The sequence below is a fragment of the Athene noctua genome, chromosome 7, assembly GCF_965140245.1.
Source record: "Athene noctua chromosome 7, bAthNoc1.hap1.1, whole genome shotgun sequence".
Lineage (NCBI taxonomy): Eukaryota > Metazoa > Chordata > Aves > Strigiformes > Strigidae > Athene > Athene noctua.
The window spans coordinates 41,421,619-41,439,791 of NC_134043.1; the positions used below are offsets into that span (position 1 = coordinate 41,421,619).

The 18,173-nt window shown below is 40.0% G+C and overlaps 1 protein-coding gene across 2 annotated transcripts in view; it reads left to right on the forward strand.

The window, feature by feature from the left end:
- Positions 1–16,986, forward strand: part of UBE2E3 (ubiquitin conjugating enzyme E2 E3) — a 61,459-nt gene extending 44,473 nt beyond the window's left edge. For both annotated transcript variants that reach the window (XM_074910994.1, XM_074910995.1), the window contains exons 4-6: positions 11,399–11,531; positions 13,281–13,428; positions 14,468–16,986. In XM_074910994.1, coding sequence (XP_074767095.1) covers positions 11,399–11,531; positions 13,281–13,428; positions 14,468–14,565 — 379 coding nt within the window. In that variant the 3' untranslated portion in view covers positions 14,566–16,986. The remainder of the gene's footprint in view (positions 1–11,398; positions 11,532–13,280; positions 13,429–14,467) is intronic.
- The last annotated feature ends 1,187 nt before the right edge of the window (positions 16,987–18,173 follow it).

Here is an 18,173-nt window from a genome sequence, read left to right on the forward strand (position 1 = left end):
TGGAAGGTGTTCCTGCCCGGGGCAGTGGGTTGGAACTAGATGACATTTATGGTCCCTTCCAACCCAAACCATTCTGTGATTCTAATGTTTTAGCACCTGAATCAAGTCTGCCTTATGCTCAGTAAAGGACGGTTACTGCTCGTAATGCTGGGTCACTCTACAGCTTATGTACTAAATGGACAGACAGACTATAATGGTGAAGAGACAGAGAGGGGATCCTGAGCCTCTACTTTGATAAATAGGACACTGTAGATCCAGAATGGCACTCACAGAGCATAATTCCAGCATGTTTTAAGTCAATTCTGGTTGAGCTGCTGCAGCCCTCCACTTCCGTTCTACTTCCTGCTGCAGCTTTCCGCTCCCATTCTTGTGCTGATGCTTCCAGGAGCCCAGGCAGCCTGACAGCAATCCTTGGTTACTTCTCAACCTGCTCAGCGGAATTCAGTATGTGATTTCACAAGCACCACTACAGGTGTCAAGGGAGGGGAAGGAGTAAGAGGAGGCATGGGGTGGGTCTTGCTGGGGTTAATTGGTTGTGGGACAGCACCAGTCACCTTGCACTCGGGTCTACTGGAATGTGAAAAGCAAACCCCAGAGGTTTCCTTCATATATTCAGATTGGCAAAAACTTATTTGCAGAATTGTTTTGTTAGAAGGACAGAGGTAAAAAAAATCTAATATCAAATAATAGATAAAATATATAAAAATTGTCAAGTGATAAACTCATGCCCTGCACTGAATGTGAAGCTTGTCATCACTTTGCTTTAATCGGTTTAAAGCCTGTAGCCAGAGTTCTGATGATCATTTCAGACCAATAATCTTGTGAAAAAAAAAGTTAAAAACTCATTTAATCAATCCTCAGTGTAGGTAATTTTGTTAACCAGTAGGAAACAGGACTAAAGACAAGGAAGACAAGGACTAAAGACAGGCAAGGCCTTCTGAACATTGGACCATAGTGTTGAATAGGGTTCTTGGTTTTTGGATAACCAGATTCACACCCCTTCAAAACGGATGACTTCTTTCAATTCAGCTGAAGTAGCTAATGACAAAAGCCACGAAGTGACCCCAGCCATGTTTGTAAAGGAGCCAGACTTGAGAAGTCATCCTTACTGTGTGGGAGGTGGGGAAGGTCTTTGTGTGTGAACTGGGAAAGGTCAATTCTATTCTTGAGAAATATAGCCTTTTACTAGTTAAGAGATTTCCATCAGACTTTTATGGCTTCAAGTTAGGCATCCAACACAGGGAGCTGTGACATGGCATTTTCTGTTCTGTTACACTGTGCGATCTGATGTGAAAACGGATGGAGGCAAGAGGGGAACCTCATCACTCTCTACAGCTCCCTGAAAGGACATTGCAGAGGTTGGTGCTGGTCTCTTCTCACAGGTGATTAGTGACAGAACAAGAGGGAATGGCTTTAAACTGCAATGGGGGAGGTTCAGACTGGACATTAGAAAAAAAATTTTCATAGAAAGAGGGGTCAGAGAGTGGAATAGGCTGCCCAGGGTGGTGGTGGAGTCCCGATCCCTGGGTGTGTTTAAGGGACGTTTGGGTGAGCTCTGCGGGGATGTGGAGTAGGGGAGAACTTTGTAGAGTCAGGCTGATGGTTGGACTCGATGATCCCAAGGGTCTTTTCCAACCTGAATGATTCTGTGATTTAAAAGTAATAATAGAATTAGTTTTGGAAGAAAGCTTATGCTAGAAGGTTAGAAGACTGAATCAAGAACTGACTTAGATAATGACAATACAGACTTCTTTTGAGGGTAAACGTTCAGTGTTTGCTACAGGGCAACACTCAGGAAGTTAGCATGAAACAACTGAAAGTATGAAACTAAAATGCCTGCATTAAGGATCATGAAATCCCTAAGCAGATGCCTCTTATTCACAGTGTTTATATGTTTTAATGGCAGCAGGCTGTTGTCTTTCCTCCATCTCTGTGTTGGCAAGCTGTAACTTTGTTGCTGAAGTTGAAAGCTGATTTTTTTTTTTTTTTTTTTTTTTTTTTTTTTGAGGGAGGGGAGGGGCCGGGGACTTCTAGCTATTTGCTGTGACATGGTAGTGAAGCTCAGTCTTGGACATCCCAGGGAAGGAGGAGGAGGAGGAGGAGGAGAAGGAAGTTCCAGTGTGGTAGCATCAGACATGTTGGATGTTCATCTTGACAGATGGATTCAACCTGCACTTCAGTGAAGCAGACTTCCCAGAAATTCTTCCTTGAGCCTTCATGAAGTACCCAAATAAATTGTGTTCATTAGATTGTACTTTCTCCTTTTACGATATTATTAATAGAAGAAAGTCTTTCCACAACAACACCATTCACATGTTTAATCATGGATTCTGCCTTTAGGCTTGAATTGTTAGACTGTTGATTCTCTCGTTCACTAATGTGCTTTCTGTTGCGAAGAACACTGAGGTGGAGTTCCTTTCAATTTTTGCCTTGAAGATATGTTCCTTAAAGAAGAAAACATAATCCACAGAGCAGTAGAAGATTTTTTTTAATACATCTGTCAGTATTTGAAATTGCCTGATGTTTAGTTATTTTGGGTACGTTGATAGCTGGGGACTTAATTTGAACAGCTCTTAGTTGCCTTGCAGGCTTAGCCTGTTGAAAATTGTCCAGTTATTGTTCCTGGGCATGAGTCTTTATAAGTTTACTACAGTCTTAAACCCAGCTGTATTTTTAGATTAATTAGATCTTTTAGTGAAAGTAATCGTTTTAACTGTTCTTTCTTCCTCCATCCAAGTGGGTGCATAAAGGATGTTGGTAATAACAGATTTTCTTTGTTGACATTAGAAGTGTCATTGAAAATATTTGTAGAAAATCCTAAACTGGATTTCTGAGTGTCACTCAGCTTTTTGACATGAAGATATTGCAGTGAATAATAGAGGCAACTGATATCTAAAACTCATGAATGCCACAGAACCATTGAATGAGCTACTAATAGTGTAATCTCAGTCCAGTGGGTAAGGGGATGGCCTGTGATTTGGGAGATTTACATTGCAGCCCTACTCTACAGCACACATTTTCTGGAAGACATCAGGCAAACAATTTGTGTCTGAGTACCTTCATTTTGTGTGTTTGTGGGCAGATGCCTTCAACTAAGGCCACGCAATTTCTCAGGTACCATGTGATTCTTTCAGTATGGATTGCTAGCATCAGTATGGAAGCTATAACATATTGAAGAATAAAATATGGGTGCATCCCAAATGAATTTGTTTGTTAGGGAGTTGAGAAAGATCATTTCTCATGGAAAAAAAAAAAAGCAAAATTTGCCATGTTTGCTAAATACAGGTTCATCAGTAATTTTGAGTGGAAGGAAAATGTGAACTCTATATCTACCTAGTAGACAGATTTCTTTGACAAAATTATTTGGCCTTAGTACAAATTGAGCTTTATACTATCCGCAAGAAAATAGCATACATTTTGCCACTAGTACTACTAGTGTTTCCACACTTAAGACACAGGGAGCTGATCTTTCATTTTACACTAAATTATGCCTTTGTTATGAACACGTGGCGAAGCAGCACAAAATGTTTCCCTTCACTGACTGTCCTGCTCTGTGTTTTGATAGGGTGTATGGATAATTTCTCTACTGTAGGCGTGTGAGAGGGACTTCTATACAGATTTCAAGATATTTAAAATAAACCAAATGTTCAGCACAACCTTTCTTCGTGCCTGTGAGCTCTCAAAAAGAACTTGTGTTCAGTAAACTTTTTATGTATTGCCTGGCTTGTATATATTTACAACTCCACTGTCAAGGCCATAGATGATAGAAACATTCTGATATGTTTTGTTACCTGGTTTAAATTCAGCATTTTTGTTGCAGTTTAGTGAACTGCGTTCTGGGATAAGTTATTCTTCAAAAGAAAAATTATAGGAATTCTGCTTCTGTAATTGGCTACGGTTTTGGAGGAGCAGACTTCTAACAGCATCAAGAAAGGTACTAGGAACTAGCAGGAATACAAAGGGGAAAGTAAATTTGAGCTATTGTAGCAATGAACTAATTTAATGGGGCTTTTGGCAGTGGAAAACCTATCAGCTTTCCAAAATACTTTACTTGGGTTATCTACATATAACAGCTTTGATGGAATTATCAAATGATTTGTTACTCACCTTCTCTTAGTAGCAACAGTGTATATTCTTCTACTAATGGCACGTTTAGTGCCAGAGTTTTTAATCATGTAAAACACTACAATCTGGCATCTTTCTCTTTAGGGTGATTAATAGCAGATCTGCACTTGGTTAGATTCCCCTAATGGTACAATTTGACATGAACCAAATATACCACATGATTACATTTCTAAGCCGGACCGTGCAATCTAAAGTTTATGCCCTCTTTACGCTGGCTGCAGGAGGACAAATGATACCTGATTAAGCATAAAGCCTGGTGTTACAAAGCTAATCCACTGACGTTTTTGGAACGTGTACAGTTTGGCCAAGTTAGTTTACATTGGATCAGCACTTTGCTTTGAATAGCCACGCTGCTTTTGATCTGGTAGGAGGAGCTCTCAAGTTGGATTTACTGTTGCATCGAGCCATGGCCTCAGGCACAAGTCCTGCACTGGTTTACAGCGAGCTGAATTAGCAGGGGATCCATGAGTTTAAAATAGGCTTTTTTTTTTTTTTTTTTTTTTTTAGCAGTAATTTTTAGATTTCAGTCTTAAGGGCATGATAGACTTTAAGGAAGTGACAAAAGCAAGGGTTTGTACAGTGAACTACACTGCATGTATCCTCCGTTACACAGAGCCTCTGTGGATCTGCTAGAAGCAGTAAATAACCTTTTTCAGCAAACAGATGTAGCAGATAGTTTAGTGGCAGGTAAAATAAGAACAGTTGAACAGTTGTAGCTATATAAAGAACACAATAGACTGAAACTTTATTTTTGTAAGAAATTGCATACAAGCTGGAAACCTTAATAACAGTGAGTACCTTATCAAAAAGCATTTTCAACACTGATTTCATATGTTGCTGTAGACAACCCACAGGTATTCAACCCTAGAAAAATGCTGTAATCCAAAAATTAGGGCTATACTTGAGTCTCTTGCTGGTGAAACCTGTATGCTTTCTGTGTATATAGGATGTACTACCCAGATTCTGTAAGTAGAGCTGCTTAGGCCCTAGCGCTGATAATCTGAACTCTGTGAATAAGTACTCCAGAAAGCCCTGTAAACGAGACATTGAAAGATAAAGAAAATGGAAATCACTGTCCATGCTTGTCAGTTTCTAATGTCATGTGACTGAAAGCCACAAACGTATTTCTTTTAATTAATGTTAATTTTCTTTCTGGTGCTCTGTAACCAAAAATATAAGAGCGCCTCCACAACTGGGAAAAGATGAAATTGGGAAAAGGTGATTAAGAAGAAAAGGTAATGGATAAATTTTCTTTAAAATACTGAAAATATCAAAGGAGGAAAATAATCTGAGCATCTTTCCATTCGCATGTTTAACATTAAAATAAAACTACCAGTAATTGCTTTGTGCTCTCTCCAGGCTTCACAGAGTAACACTGAACTAACTTTCAGACAGCTTGCACCAGAGATTCTTTGGTTCCTTTTGAGATTTTTTTTTTTTTTTAATTACCAGCAGCATGACAGTGCGTATCTGTATCTAGATAAAAAGCTAGTGCGCCATAGGTAGCGTCTGAACACAGAGCTAGACAACTGCATGGAGGGTGAGGAGGATTTTCTGAAGTACTAAGCTTTAGAGGCTTGAGTTAGGAGCCAAGTTCCCCATGCAGTCAGTGAAAAGTAGGTGTCACCAGAGGGAGATGGAGAACCTTGGTATCAGGGAGTATTTACATGCTCCTTGTGCTGCAGAGAGTCACCGATCTGTCTACCCTGATCGTCTGGGAAGTCTGAGGTGCAAACATCAGCATCTACACTAGATGCCCTACATGGTAGATAAGAGTCCCGATCTCTGCGGTAACTTGAAGTTACCAGAGCCTGAGGCTTTCTCCTTCCACTGGAGATGAGTTCATCAGGCTTAGAAGCTTAGATGGTGAGGCAGGCAGGCTCACTACAGATGGGATCTGTACTTGCCTGAATTGTATATGTTGGTAGGATCTGTTACATGCCTGTTAGCCTGTAGTGTACAGTACTGAACTAGAACATCATCCAGCAGGTTTAGCTGAGACATTGCTGTCCTGTGCTGGTAACATGCTGAGTGCTTTTCTTACAGCAGGATTTGTAAACCTCAATTTTTGAAGCTGTGTTGTGGATTTTGTGAAACTATGTAGCTTTAGGAAGCAGATTTTTCAAGTATGAGGTTGTGGAACATATGTAAGGACATTCATTCTTCCTTTCCTTACTCCCTTCAACTGAATTAAGAAAAATCCATAAAGATATCATACACCTTTCTTGAAGTACTGTCTTCACTTACATTGCTGTAAAAATCATACCGTTGTGACAGAGTCGCTGTGGTTGAGCTGTCTGTGAAGAGCTTTGGGAGTTTTGCTGAATCTCATCTTGAGATAAAAGTTTGGGGAGGATGAAGGGGTCTCTTTCCTGACATAACTCTTACTTCAGGTACCTCGTTTGGTTTGTTATCTGCTGCCTTTGTGATAGCTGCCTGGGTGTCAGACATAAAGGTGGAGCCTTTGAAAGGAGAATGTAAGAAAATATTCCACCACTTAAACTAGTGCTGTGTAGGCACCCCTGATGGGCATCCTGGGATATAAACCAGTACCTTTAGTTTTATGGTACCAATGACATTTCTCGTAAGACTGTTTTAGAGTCTGACAGACTTGAGAAGCTTCCTAAAAACCAGATTCCCCCCCCCCCCCATTTTATCCTAATACAAAACCAAATTGTTTCTCATAATAAAGCATAACACAGAGTTAACATTAAATCTAGCTAAATTACATTCTCCCTCACTCTTTTTCTTCTTAATTATCACAGTGTCAGTACTATGAAGTTCCATTCTGTCACCAAATTTAGAGTCATGTGTTTCAGAGAAGTGCTGTTGACAGGAGAAACGCATTTAGCAAGTGCAGAAAGCAGCATGCTACTAGCATCATGTAGACTGGAAATTTCTTGTCCTAGTTTCTCATCCTGCAGCTAGTTCCAAATGGGCAGCTTTAATGCATTTTGATTTAGTGAACTGTAACAAATGCCGCATTCTGATTTCTGTAACTATTGCATCAGGAGTCTAACAGAATTCTTGCTGGTGTGAATGCCGCTGCATCCGGGTGAATGCTCATAACGCTGTGCTGGAAAAGCTGTTCTTCATCTTCGTGAAACCTGAGAGCTAGGCTTCAGTGGAGTTAGGTTTAAAGGACCTGGTGTGACCCCATGGGCCCCTTAGACTTTAACCTCACGTTTTCTCAAATTCACCATCTGAAGTCACACTTGTAAATTAAATCTGTTCAGCAGACTAGCTTGGACGGAGAGTGGTTATAAATCCTTTGTCTTATCTGGATCAGGTAGATATCCCTCAGTGAAGTGACATAATGAATATTTACTTAGGAAGCAGATGTAGCCGGTTAACTTTATTCTGTCCATTTATCTAATTTATTTGAAAAAATCAATCCAGCTTTTGTGTATAAAGTAAAAACCTCTTAATTTTGCAAAGAATATTTTGTCATTTCAATTAATTTGCTCTTATTCTGTCCATGATTTTTTAGCCCATATTTTAAAAAAATAAATCAAGTGGTTCTTTTATTGAAAATATACTGGTGTTGCCTTTACTGAATTTGCAATGTTCTGTGAGTTAATTTAGGAGGGCAGCAGGCTAGTAGCAGTGAACTGCACATGTATGCTGCGTAGCCCAAACACTGAAGTTGTCATCACATTTGTGGCTCCATCAAGATTTTGTGTTTTAAAGGGCAGAATAGAGGAGGATTTTGTGTCCTTAAGGATTCCATGGGGGAAGTCAAAAGGAGCTGGGTCTTTCAGTGATTGGAAAAGGAAAGGGAAGAAAACCATGGAAGTTACCCACTGTAGTGCTCTGCCTGAGGTGTTTGTCCAGTGTGGCACTCGACACACTGGTCTCAGGGTTTCAGTTGAGGTGCTTGAAGCCTGCGTTTGCAATAGGAGAGTGAGTCTCTTGAACGGCAGGAGAACTTCTGGGAATAAAGAGCTCAAGTACAGCCCCTAGAAGCACCTTCTGTGCCAGCCTCTTTCATGCCCAGCAGAAGGAAGAGAGTATTTCTTCTGGGTGTATCAATGAAATAGAAAATTGCAGAGTAAAACTTCCTTATTCCCAGTTTTCAGCCCAGGTATTTTGCTGTCCTCTGTGGGAACGAGAAATTAGATTTGCACCAGGGAGGGGCAGTTCCCTCCTTGGGGCTTTCTGCAGCACCGAGAAGATGTTCTGAGGTAAGGGAGAGTCCAAGGCGGAGACTCCAGCAGGGCTCTGGTGCTCAGTACACAACCCAGGTGTTGCCTGTGGCAGGACTGCCCTTTCTACTCTTCTCTGTGGCTGTCCGAGTGGGAGTAACCCCAGTGTCCTGTCCTTGTGGAAATCATTGCAGAGGCTGAGACTGCTGTGAATAGGTCTGGTATGTTTTGCTGAGCCTTAGAGCGTGGGTTTGTTTACTTCCAAAAAAGATTTCCTTGGTTAAGTATACAAAAGACAAGGTAGGGTATGGCTGGCTGAGGATGATCCCCAGTGGAAATATACAGGTGGTAGAAGCCAAGTGTGGTATCTTGTCTCTGCTCTTTAATCTCGTGTCTCCTCACACCAATAATATAGTAATTGCAGGGATTTTCAGGTTGCTAATGAAGCAGGAGTATCTTTTATACCACTGGAAGTGAGACACCACTTCAGCTGTTAAAGAGAAATTTCACAAACCTCAATCAGGTCTAATGAAATTGTTTGATTTAACTATTTTCTCCTTATCTGAGTGCAGTTATTGTTACAACTTCGTGTTAATTTTGACATTGCAGCAGTCTTTTCTCAGCAGTAGGAGGGGTTTTGAACACAGCATTTTCTTCCGCTTACAAGGTTAGGAATTCCTCTTCTCTCACTATAACCCGATCCTTTTATATATTGCTAGCTGTAGCCTAGAAGAGGATAGCAGATAGTAATGGACAGAGAGTTATTGCACTTAGCTTCTGGCTACTAGCTGATAGATGCCCTTGCTCTGACTTGGTGAGTGATTACCAGATAGTTTGGCACCAGACTGGTGCCACACTTAATTGTGACTGATTCATTGGGCTGAAATATGTCACTAATTTAATTCAGCTGTTTCATTAATCTGATTGAATTACATCCAGCTGTTAGAGGTATATGAAAGAAGGGTACCTGACACACGAGACGGGACCACTAACCTCTGCATTAAACTATGAAACAGTCATTAGGACATCTAATGCTGAAATTGAATTGCTCCATAGAAATTTGGTTTCCAAGCACAATACTAATTGGCTGTAAGCTTGATGAATGTCAAGAATTAATTAAAACATTTCAGTGGCCTATGTGGGTTTTAAATATTATCATTATTGCCCCAATATTTTCAGTTCTTACACTAATTGCTTTTTAGAGAGCATGAATGGAATTATCTTCTGGAATGACTGAGAGTACCAATGGTTCATTACATCATTGAAAATGGATCTCCTTGCCTCTGGATTTCTCTTTTTTTCCCTAAAATTTTATTTACTATTTTTCTTCCACTTCTGTGTATTGATTGCAAATAGAAAGGTAAGATCAGTGATTTTAGACCCAAACTTTATTTTGACAGCACTTCTAGTTTTTCTTTCTTAGCTGTACTCTGGAGATCAGCACACTGTTGTTACCTACTTCCATTTTGGCAACAGGAAAATAGCCACAGCTTCATCAAATAATTTTTTGGTTTTAATTAAATAGGATGTCAGCCAAAATCCATGACTATTTTGTCTGTTAATGAAAGGCCTGCAACAGTTTAAACATTTAGTACATGAAACATCTGCAAGATAAAAAACATGTTGGGAAGTTATGAATTTAAAGGGAATTCATAATGAAAATCAGCTTTTGGTTGCTTCTCAGATATGATCTTAATGTAAAAATAGCTGAGTTTTTGGTGCGGGAATTGCAGATGCGTAGTGCAGACTGTTCATATTCCTTTCCTCTGTTGAGTGTCTCCATGTGGTTGGCTACGTAGGAAGGATGAATGTCCAGCATGCCATGTTACAGACTACGGACATATGTATGACAAATACATGAGGTGACGTGACATGGGAAGAGCCTTAACACTTGGAGGGCTCCTAGGGAGACTCCTTGGAGTGTCGAGCAATGCCAGAAACCACAAACTCCCAGGCTACAGCTTGGTGCTGTGCCCAGTTGTTTGCTTCATGTTTCATCCCATATGACAGTCCTCAGTGCCTGTTCCTTGGGACCACAGAGGGAGAAGGATGAGGATGCTTCACCACCATGTGTCTGTGAGATGTAGGTGGTGCCTGGGAGGCTGCCAAGGTGGGGAGAATTGAAAGGATCTTTTACAGTGCCACGTTACTGACTTGTGTGCATGGATGTGATGAATCCGGTGTGCCTGCATGAGCTCAGCAGTGGTGTTTTCCCTAGCAGTCAGTTTGGATCTCAACAGTTCAAATTCGGGACCTTTTGTGGAAGATTAGGTTAGTTTTCACCCTGAGACTTGCTTACAGAAATAAGACTGTGCTTTGCTTTTTTTTTTTTTTTTTTCTTTGTAAGGATGTTAGATAGTTACTGTGTGATAATAGCATTAAGTATGATGGCTCAGAAGTCGAGAAAATGCTTGTTCGTTATCCTTTCTTTCAAGGCTTTATTTTAATAATTAATTATGCAATAACACTTCCCCTAGTGAGAAATGCGTTCGGTATTGTACTTCTTAAATAAACTATTTTTGGCTAGTAGTCTCAATGCTGATTGCCTGGAGGCACGACACAAATACATCCTGAAGAAAACAGTTGTTTGGATTGACAGTGCTGCAAGAAGCTCAGTTCCAGGTTACTTGAGTCTGTCTCTCCCATCCCCAGTTTTCCTGCCTGATGGTGTAACATTTCACTCTAGCCATGAAACAAGTGGCAATAAATGTGCAAGTCACATTTTTAAGGAAGGTATGATCCATTTAATGCCTGGAGAAGATGATTGTGGTCAAGATATACAACTCCTTTTGTGTATGGATATGATGTCATTGGAAGGGCATCGTATAGTAGCTCAGGGCAACCACATACTCAAGAAAGCAGATCTGGGGGTATGTTTCAGACAGTGACAGTCCAGTAGTTGTTGGTCAATCTGTTTCATTGCTGTGTGTCCAAAGGGACAGTGGAGTGCCCAGCTTTCATGCCTGTTTTTAAAACACCGAACCCACGAAAATCAGTTGGAAATTAGGCAGATGTTAAAGATAGGCAGGTGGTTTGTATTACAAAATGAATGCAGAAGGAAATCCATAAAACACCTCTCTCAAATGTATGCCTAATCTTTTTTTCTCTCTCCTCTTTTTTTTACACAGTGCCGGTCCTAAAGGAGATAACATTTATGAGTGGAGATCTACTATACTTGGACCTCCAGGTTCTGTATACGAAGGAGGCGTTTTTTTCCTGGATATCACATTTTCATCTGACTATCCATTCAAGCCACCAAAGGTAAGGGTAAGGTTGTAATTGTGTTTATTATTTTTTTTATGTGTGAGAAGAATGTAACTTGCGGCAAGTGCTCATTGCTTTCTGAATATCAAAATTGTTTATGGCCTCTTGAAAACTACGAGGTCCAAAATCTTGCCTTGCAGTTTCAGAAAATTCCTGTGTCTAATTTATTTCACGATTACCACAGTCAATACTGATTTCCAAGCTTTACCAAGTGATAAATGAGATGATAATTGTGATCAAAAGTTAAGATTCAAGAATCTTAATTTTAATAAAGACAGCACAAGACCTTCTTATGCTTCCTTCTTCTTATTCCAGCTACTAAAATATATGTGTAGTAAACTTTTTTCTGTTACGAACCCGATTCTATATTATATATTTTCACATAATTTTTATCAAAATAACAGAAAGCTAAAAGAAGTTTAGACAACTAGAGTGATATATTTTGTGACTTTAAACTGGGTAAATTACTGTGATAATTTCCGTTATTGTAAAATGTCAATCAATTTACTGCTGGTAAAATCAGCAACCTTGTTTGACAATTTTTTTAAGCAAAACTTTTTTTGTTAAATGAAACTAAACTTAAAATTTCATTCTTTGCTCAGAAGTAGTATGGACACTTAAGAAATTATAATTTGCTAACAGATACCAGAGAAGCTAAAGGTTTTTCCCTTCTCCCCTCCCTTAATGCCAAATTACCTTGGTCTCTTGACCAAGTCACCAGAAAGGACACTGCTGGCATTCACAAAGACTAAATACATTCTACCACACAGCGTTTCTACAACTTATGACCCTTGTGGCTATAACGTTGTTATTATAAATCAAATACCCTTTTTCATTCCCCGAAGGATTACAGCATAAAGAATAATATAATCTCTATGTACTTCACACTTCTCTGAAACCCACAAAATTTAATGTTCTCTGAGTTAAGATGCAGAGTTTTAGACAAATTCCTCACAAAAATCTTGTAGGGTTTTTTATTAGAGCATGATAATGTTTGAATTTTCAGTAGTTTAATAAAAATGGATTTTGCCCCTCTGCAGAAAATTTTCCTCATCTTCTTGTGCTTTATGTAATTAAAGTACTTAAATCTTTCTAACTTCTTATTTGTGCACAGTAATGCTTACATGCGCTACCAATATTAGTCTGAAATAATTTAAAAACAAGGATGGTGTTATTGTGATAGCATTGTTTTGGCTGTATATTATGTCCTGCTTAATGAAGGGTAAGGCAAAGATTTAATTGCTAATTTGAACAAGAATAATACAATACTCCAATTTAAAATATTAATTTTCATGGTCTATAGTTAGGGTATTGAAAGAAAGGAAAAGATAAACTAATATTGCACATTCAGCCAAATTCTGTCTACTTCTTCACCTTCGGAACCGCATAAAGTTATATTTGCGATTAGATCATTCCTGACGTGCAATTTGTTCATTAACGAGTGTGCAGTACTACAAAGTAGGTCCTCGTTCTTGTGGGTACCGGAGAGCCTGTGTGAAAGCAGTTTACGCACCAAAGATCTCCATGGTAGGTTTCTTAAAGGTAGCCATGACTACGGTAAATACGCACTCTTCTGATAAATAATTGTGTTTTAGAAAACGAGCAGAAAGGAGCTGTCTCCACAGAAGCGCTGCAGAACTGGGAAAGCCCCAGGTGCTGCTCCTGCTGCTGCTGCTTGGAGACAAAGGGGCAGCATCCGTGGGCAACACTGAATGACTGACTCTGTCTCTTATGCCCTGTTTCCAGGTTACTTTCCGTACCAGAATTTATCACTGCAACATCAACAGTCAGGGAGTCATCTGTCTGGATATCCTGAAAGACAACTGGAGCCCTGCTTTGACTATTTCAAAGGTTCTGCTGTCTATTTGTTCTCTTCTGACAGACTGCAACCCAGGTAAGGAGCTGATAGTTTACTCTTAGCCATTTGACTTAGTTGCCATGGAATGTAATGGTATATTTGATTGTATGCAGATTAAATAAAAACCAGTATTTTTAAAATTGGGGATGAAACACTCCCACTTGGATGCAGTCGCAGATTTAATGGCACTTTTCACTTCTGTAGCACAACAGAAAGTAAATAGCATTAAGCCCCTTTTTTCCCAAGGTATGGTGGAGAAAATCAGCTGATGTCATTGAAGGTCTGTGTTGTAGGAGCTCCAGCAAGTGAGTGGTTGATCCAGGAAAGCAAAGAAGTTCTCCTGAGTTATAAACTCATAAATCCTTAGGTCAGAAGGGGTCATAGGAAGCCTCTTCTCTGAAGACATCAGTCGTAATGTTTAATCTTGCAAATGTGAGAGGGACAATGTTCAGAGAGGTTTTTCCCTTTTTCAGAGAGAGTTCTTTGTTCCTGCTGGGAAGGGAGGAACTCCGCTGGCAGCAGTACAGCTCAGCAACAACTGTGTGACCAGTATCGTTAGGCAGTGAGTGCTAACTGCCTGCAGTCAGGGCAGGAACTGAGGAGTAGTGCTAAGATGACAGTTCATTTACAGAAGACTGGTAATGATTAGGGAGAAACAGATCAACCTCTTTGATACAAAAGTTTGATGACTCTTAAACAAAACTGGATCCCCTCGGTGTGTGTCCTGCAGTCCTGATCCCCTAATAGTACGCTAGCCTTGTCCAGCACTGTGACAGGAGTCGCTGAATGTCCCCCGCACCCAGCAGCCCTTCCAAAGGGGTGAAAGCAGCACACCTGGCTGGGGCAAGAGTTGTTAATATGCAGGTAACCACAACAGATTGTTGTGTTTTCTTTTTCTGTACATTGTGCCCTGTGTGCTGTCTCTTGGAAATGTCTTGTATGAGAGGCCCACTATACCTCACAGCATTTTCTGGCCTGTCAAAGACTATTTTGGAACAGATTCTGTATTTTAAATCATTTGTTTGTTTGTTTACTGCGGAATGGTTTCTAATGCATCTTCTCCTGCCTTTTGCAGCTGACCCTCTGGTTGGAAGCATAGCCACTCAGTACCTGACCAACAGAGCAGAACATGACAGGATAGCCAGACAGTGGACCAAGAGATATGCAACATAAATGACAAACTGCTTGTGCAGTGTGAAGGTGCAGAAGGCAACTTTGCAGTGTGCAACAAATCTTTATAGCCTTTACAATACGGACTTCTGTGTATATGTTATACTGATTCTACTCTGCTTTTATCCTTTTGAAGACTGGGATACTGCCCCCCAAAAAGGTAAATGCTATCAAGAGTAGAAATTTGTAGCTGTAGATTAGTTATGTTTAAAATGCCTACTTGCAAGTCTTGCTTCTTTGGGATATCAAAATGTATTTTGTGATGTACTAAGGATACTGTTCCTGAAGTCAACCAAATATTATAGTGCATTTTAGCCTAATTCATTATCTGTATGAAGTTATTAAAGGTAGCTGTAGATTACTAGGAATTATGTCATTTGTATTAAACCCAGATCTATTTCCAATATGTGGTACATGCTGTTGTGAAAACTGTTTTAACTTTTACCTTTGTCAGTTTGTAATGAAAGGATTTCCTTTTTCCCTTTGTAGCTCAGAGAGCACCCAGTGTATCATCTCAAACACAATAAACATGTTCCCCAAGGAGTAGTTTCTTTGTTTTCCTATTTTAAATTAATATTTGAATAAATTTAATTATAGTAACAAGGCAGGGCCAATGTATCACAGATCCCTGTGGATAATCTTTAAATTAATATACATAAGAAAAGCTTGCTATTAAATGCTTAATGCACACCTGTGGATTGTTTAAGTTTTCCCTGTTTTGTTTTTAACAGAACAAATGTCATTTCTACAATTTCCTTAAATTTAATGCCGTTTGACTCTTTCTCAAGTTGGAATGAGAGCATGGCGTATGCTTACTCCAGAAGTTAATGTAGCTGGTTGCTTCAGGGCCAGTCCTGCTCTCAGAACAGACTGCCTGAGTCTTGCTACAGATTTTCTTTGCAGGACGAGGGCCAAGTTAGAGATAGTCTGGTGCTTTTGTTTCCGAGTAGGGCAAGTCGGACTTGCTGATCTAGAGAACTACAGTGACCCATTGAAAATGGTCTTCCAAAGCATGATTAAACACTGTATCATCTGTCCAGAAAAGAAAGTAGTAGAATAAATTTAATCAGATTTTTATGGCATAAAAGCTGTTGTGGGGGACATGAACCTTTGTTAGTGAAAATGAAATCTGTAAAACTTTTAGACTACGTTTCCCCCCCCTTCACTTTCTGGCTTGGAAACTTTGTAACATCTGTAAGTAACAAAGATATACAGCTTTATAGTACATACAGTTTAAAAAGTAGAGTCACTAATAGTTTTATAATTTAAGCTTTTATAGGTTGCCAGTCACAATATTGATTATAAAAAAAGAGACTTGATCCCTTTAAATGATTTTTAAAATGACACTTAATTTTAAACTTTACAGTCTCCCTTGCTACCTGGTGTTTTTGGAGATAATGTAGCACTTCCATCGATAAGATGCTTTGCTCATTTAATATATGAAAACTGAATGTTAAGTTTAAATATTAAAGCAATAGAAAAAATGTTAAAGATTTAGCTCTAAAGTTAGCCATCACTATATAGGTCCCTGTTTTTTGTATCACATAACCTTTGACCATGAATTGTCCACCCTACTTTAAATATTTCTACAGATTCCTGAAGGTGGCTTGAAGAACTCTGTATCCCAAATATCTCAACCTAGAAGCCAGTCTCTCTTGGTAGCTACAAGATAGCTTTAGAGTTCAGGTTATAAAGTGCAAAAGGGAATGAGAAACAGGGGATCTGGCAGGTGAATATGCCTAAGTCAGGTAACAGACTAATGCCAGGAGATGAAGTGCTGGAAATCACTGCTGAAGGTGACCAGAGTTTCTCATTATGTCATTGGACGTGTGAGAAATAGCACAGATTGGCAAAGAAACAAGGGGCTATCACATCCGGGCTGGACGTCTAAAGTCTGCTCGCTGCTGACCATTAGCGCACTCGTGGGTGACACGGGGCTCGTACACCACTCCAGTGACTTTCCAGTGAAGAGCAAACTATGTATTTCACATGTTAACTGTGTTGCCTACAGAATTTACAGATATTTATATCATAAAATATTATGGTATAAAATACAGGTTTTAATCCTAATTTTAATGTATTTTGGTTTTGTATTGTACCTACAACTTCAGATACCTAGGTGTACAAGTGGGATGCCTTGTTAGTGTTGCCCCCTCTTGCCTTCCTTGCAATTGGATCCTTTACACTGAATTCCCATCCTTTTTTTTTTGTTTTGTTTTGTTGGTTTGTCATGATTCTGTTCTTTTTTAATGTAGGTTTTTTTGTGTGTAAATTTTATATTTACTGAAGTAAAGGTTGTTTTTGTGTAAACATTTAAACTTTAAAAAAAAAGAAAAGAAGCTAATTTTGTTTCTCAAGTTCTCTCTGCTAAACCATGCAGTAGAAAGAAATTTGTATTGTTAAATAAATCAATTAGTTGTTAAATGAGAATGTGTGTCTGTTTTCATGGGGGGGAGGGAGAAATCCCTGCTGGAAATATATCTAAAATATCAGTTGCAAAGAGCATCTGGTGTTTTCAAACTATTTCCTTCCTGGATCTGCTGGGCTGAATACCGGACACTACCAAAGCACAGCACTGATCCTATTTTACGGTTCTAATTTTCAGTTCCATCTTCTTATTGCTAATCGCTGGCCTCTGTATTTGGGAAAAAGTGAACTGAATTTACATTTTTGTGCAAAGACCAGCTAAAGGTACTGCACATCCCCTCTTCCTCTCCATTTTGGATGGGCTTTTCTTCTTTTGTTACCTTTGGGATTTGAGTGGGGAACACACGCAGCTGGCCAGGAAGGGGCCCGAACTGGGCTCTGTGACCTCCTGGCAGAAGGCACGCTCAGGTGGGAACGGACTGTCCCAGCCCTTGGGCTGTGACACTGATGAGGAACAGAGAGGGCCAGACCAAACGGGCAGAGTCACATCTCTCTGCTTTTCAGCTGAGGTGGTGGCTACATTCAGAGCCAATTCTTTGTCATATCAAATGAGAAGGGCTGGGTGGGTATAAATGTATTATATATAAATAGATTAAATACAATTGAAAGGCAAATATATATCAGCCTTATTATTTCTGTACTAACATGTTCTTGGTGAACTGCTTCGTGTTCTGTACTGTCCTAGCGATGTGTGTGGGGCACCTTATGTGGAGACAGTCTTGCTTAATGATCAATATTGACTAGTAATCATTGAAAGTCTTAAGGCCAGGATGGGAAAGGAGTCATACGAGGCTAGAAAGCAAGACTGCAGGGTAGCCCGAGCCATGGGCCAGGCTTGCACAGCCCCTTAAGGAAAGCAGGAACTGAACTGGGTCTGGTTTGTGCTCTGCTCCCTCCCTGCCTCTTGGGGGGAAAAGGAAACTGCTATGCTCTGCTGCACACCGGTTCCTGCTCTGTACCAGCTTATTTGTGGCCATGGGTATTGCAGAAAGTGAGAACAAGCCTCTCCCTTTCTTCATGTATGGGAACCAGATTTGTGGCCTCGCAGCAGCATCCCCCCTTGCCTGCAACACGATGGAGAGCTGCAGGGCTCGGGCCGAGGGGCTTCACACCAGCTGGGTGTGGGTCTGAGCCACAGGGCAGCCCTGGCTGCCCCTTTGCCACTGCTGCTGCCACGGCTTCCC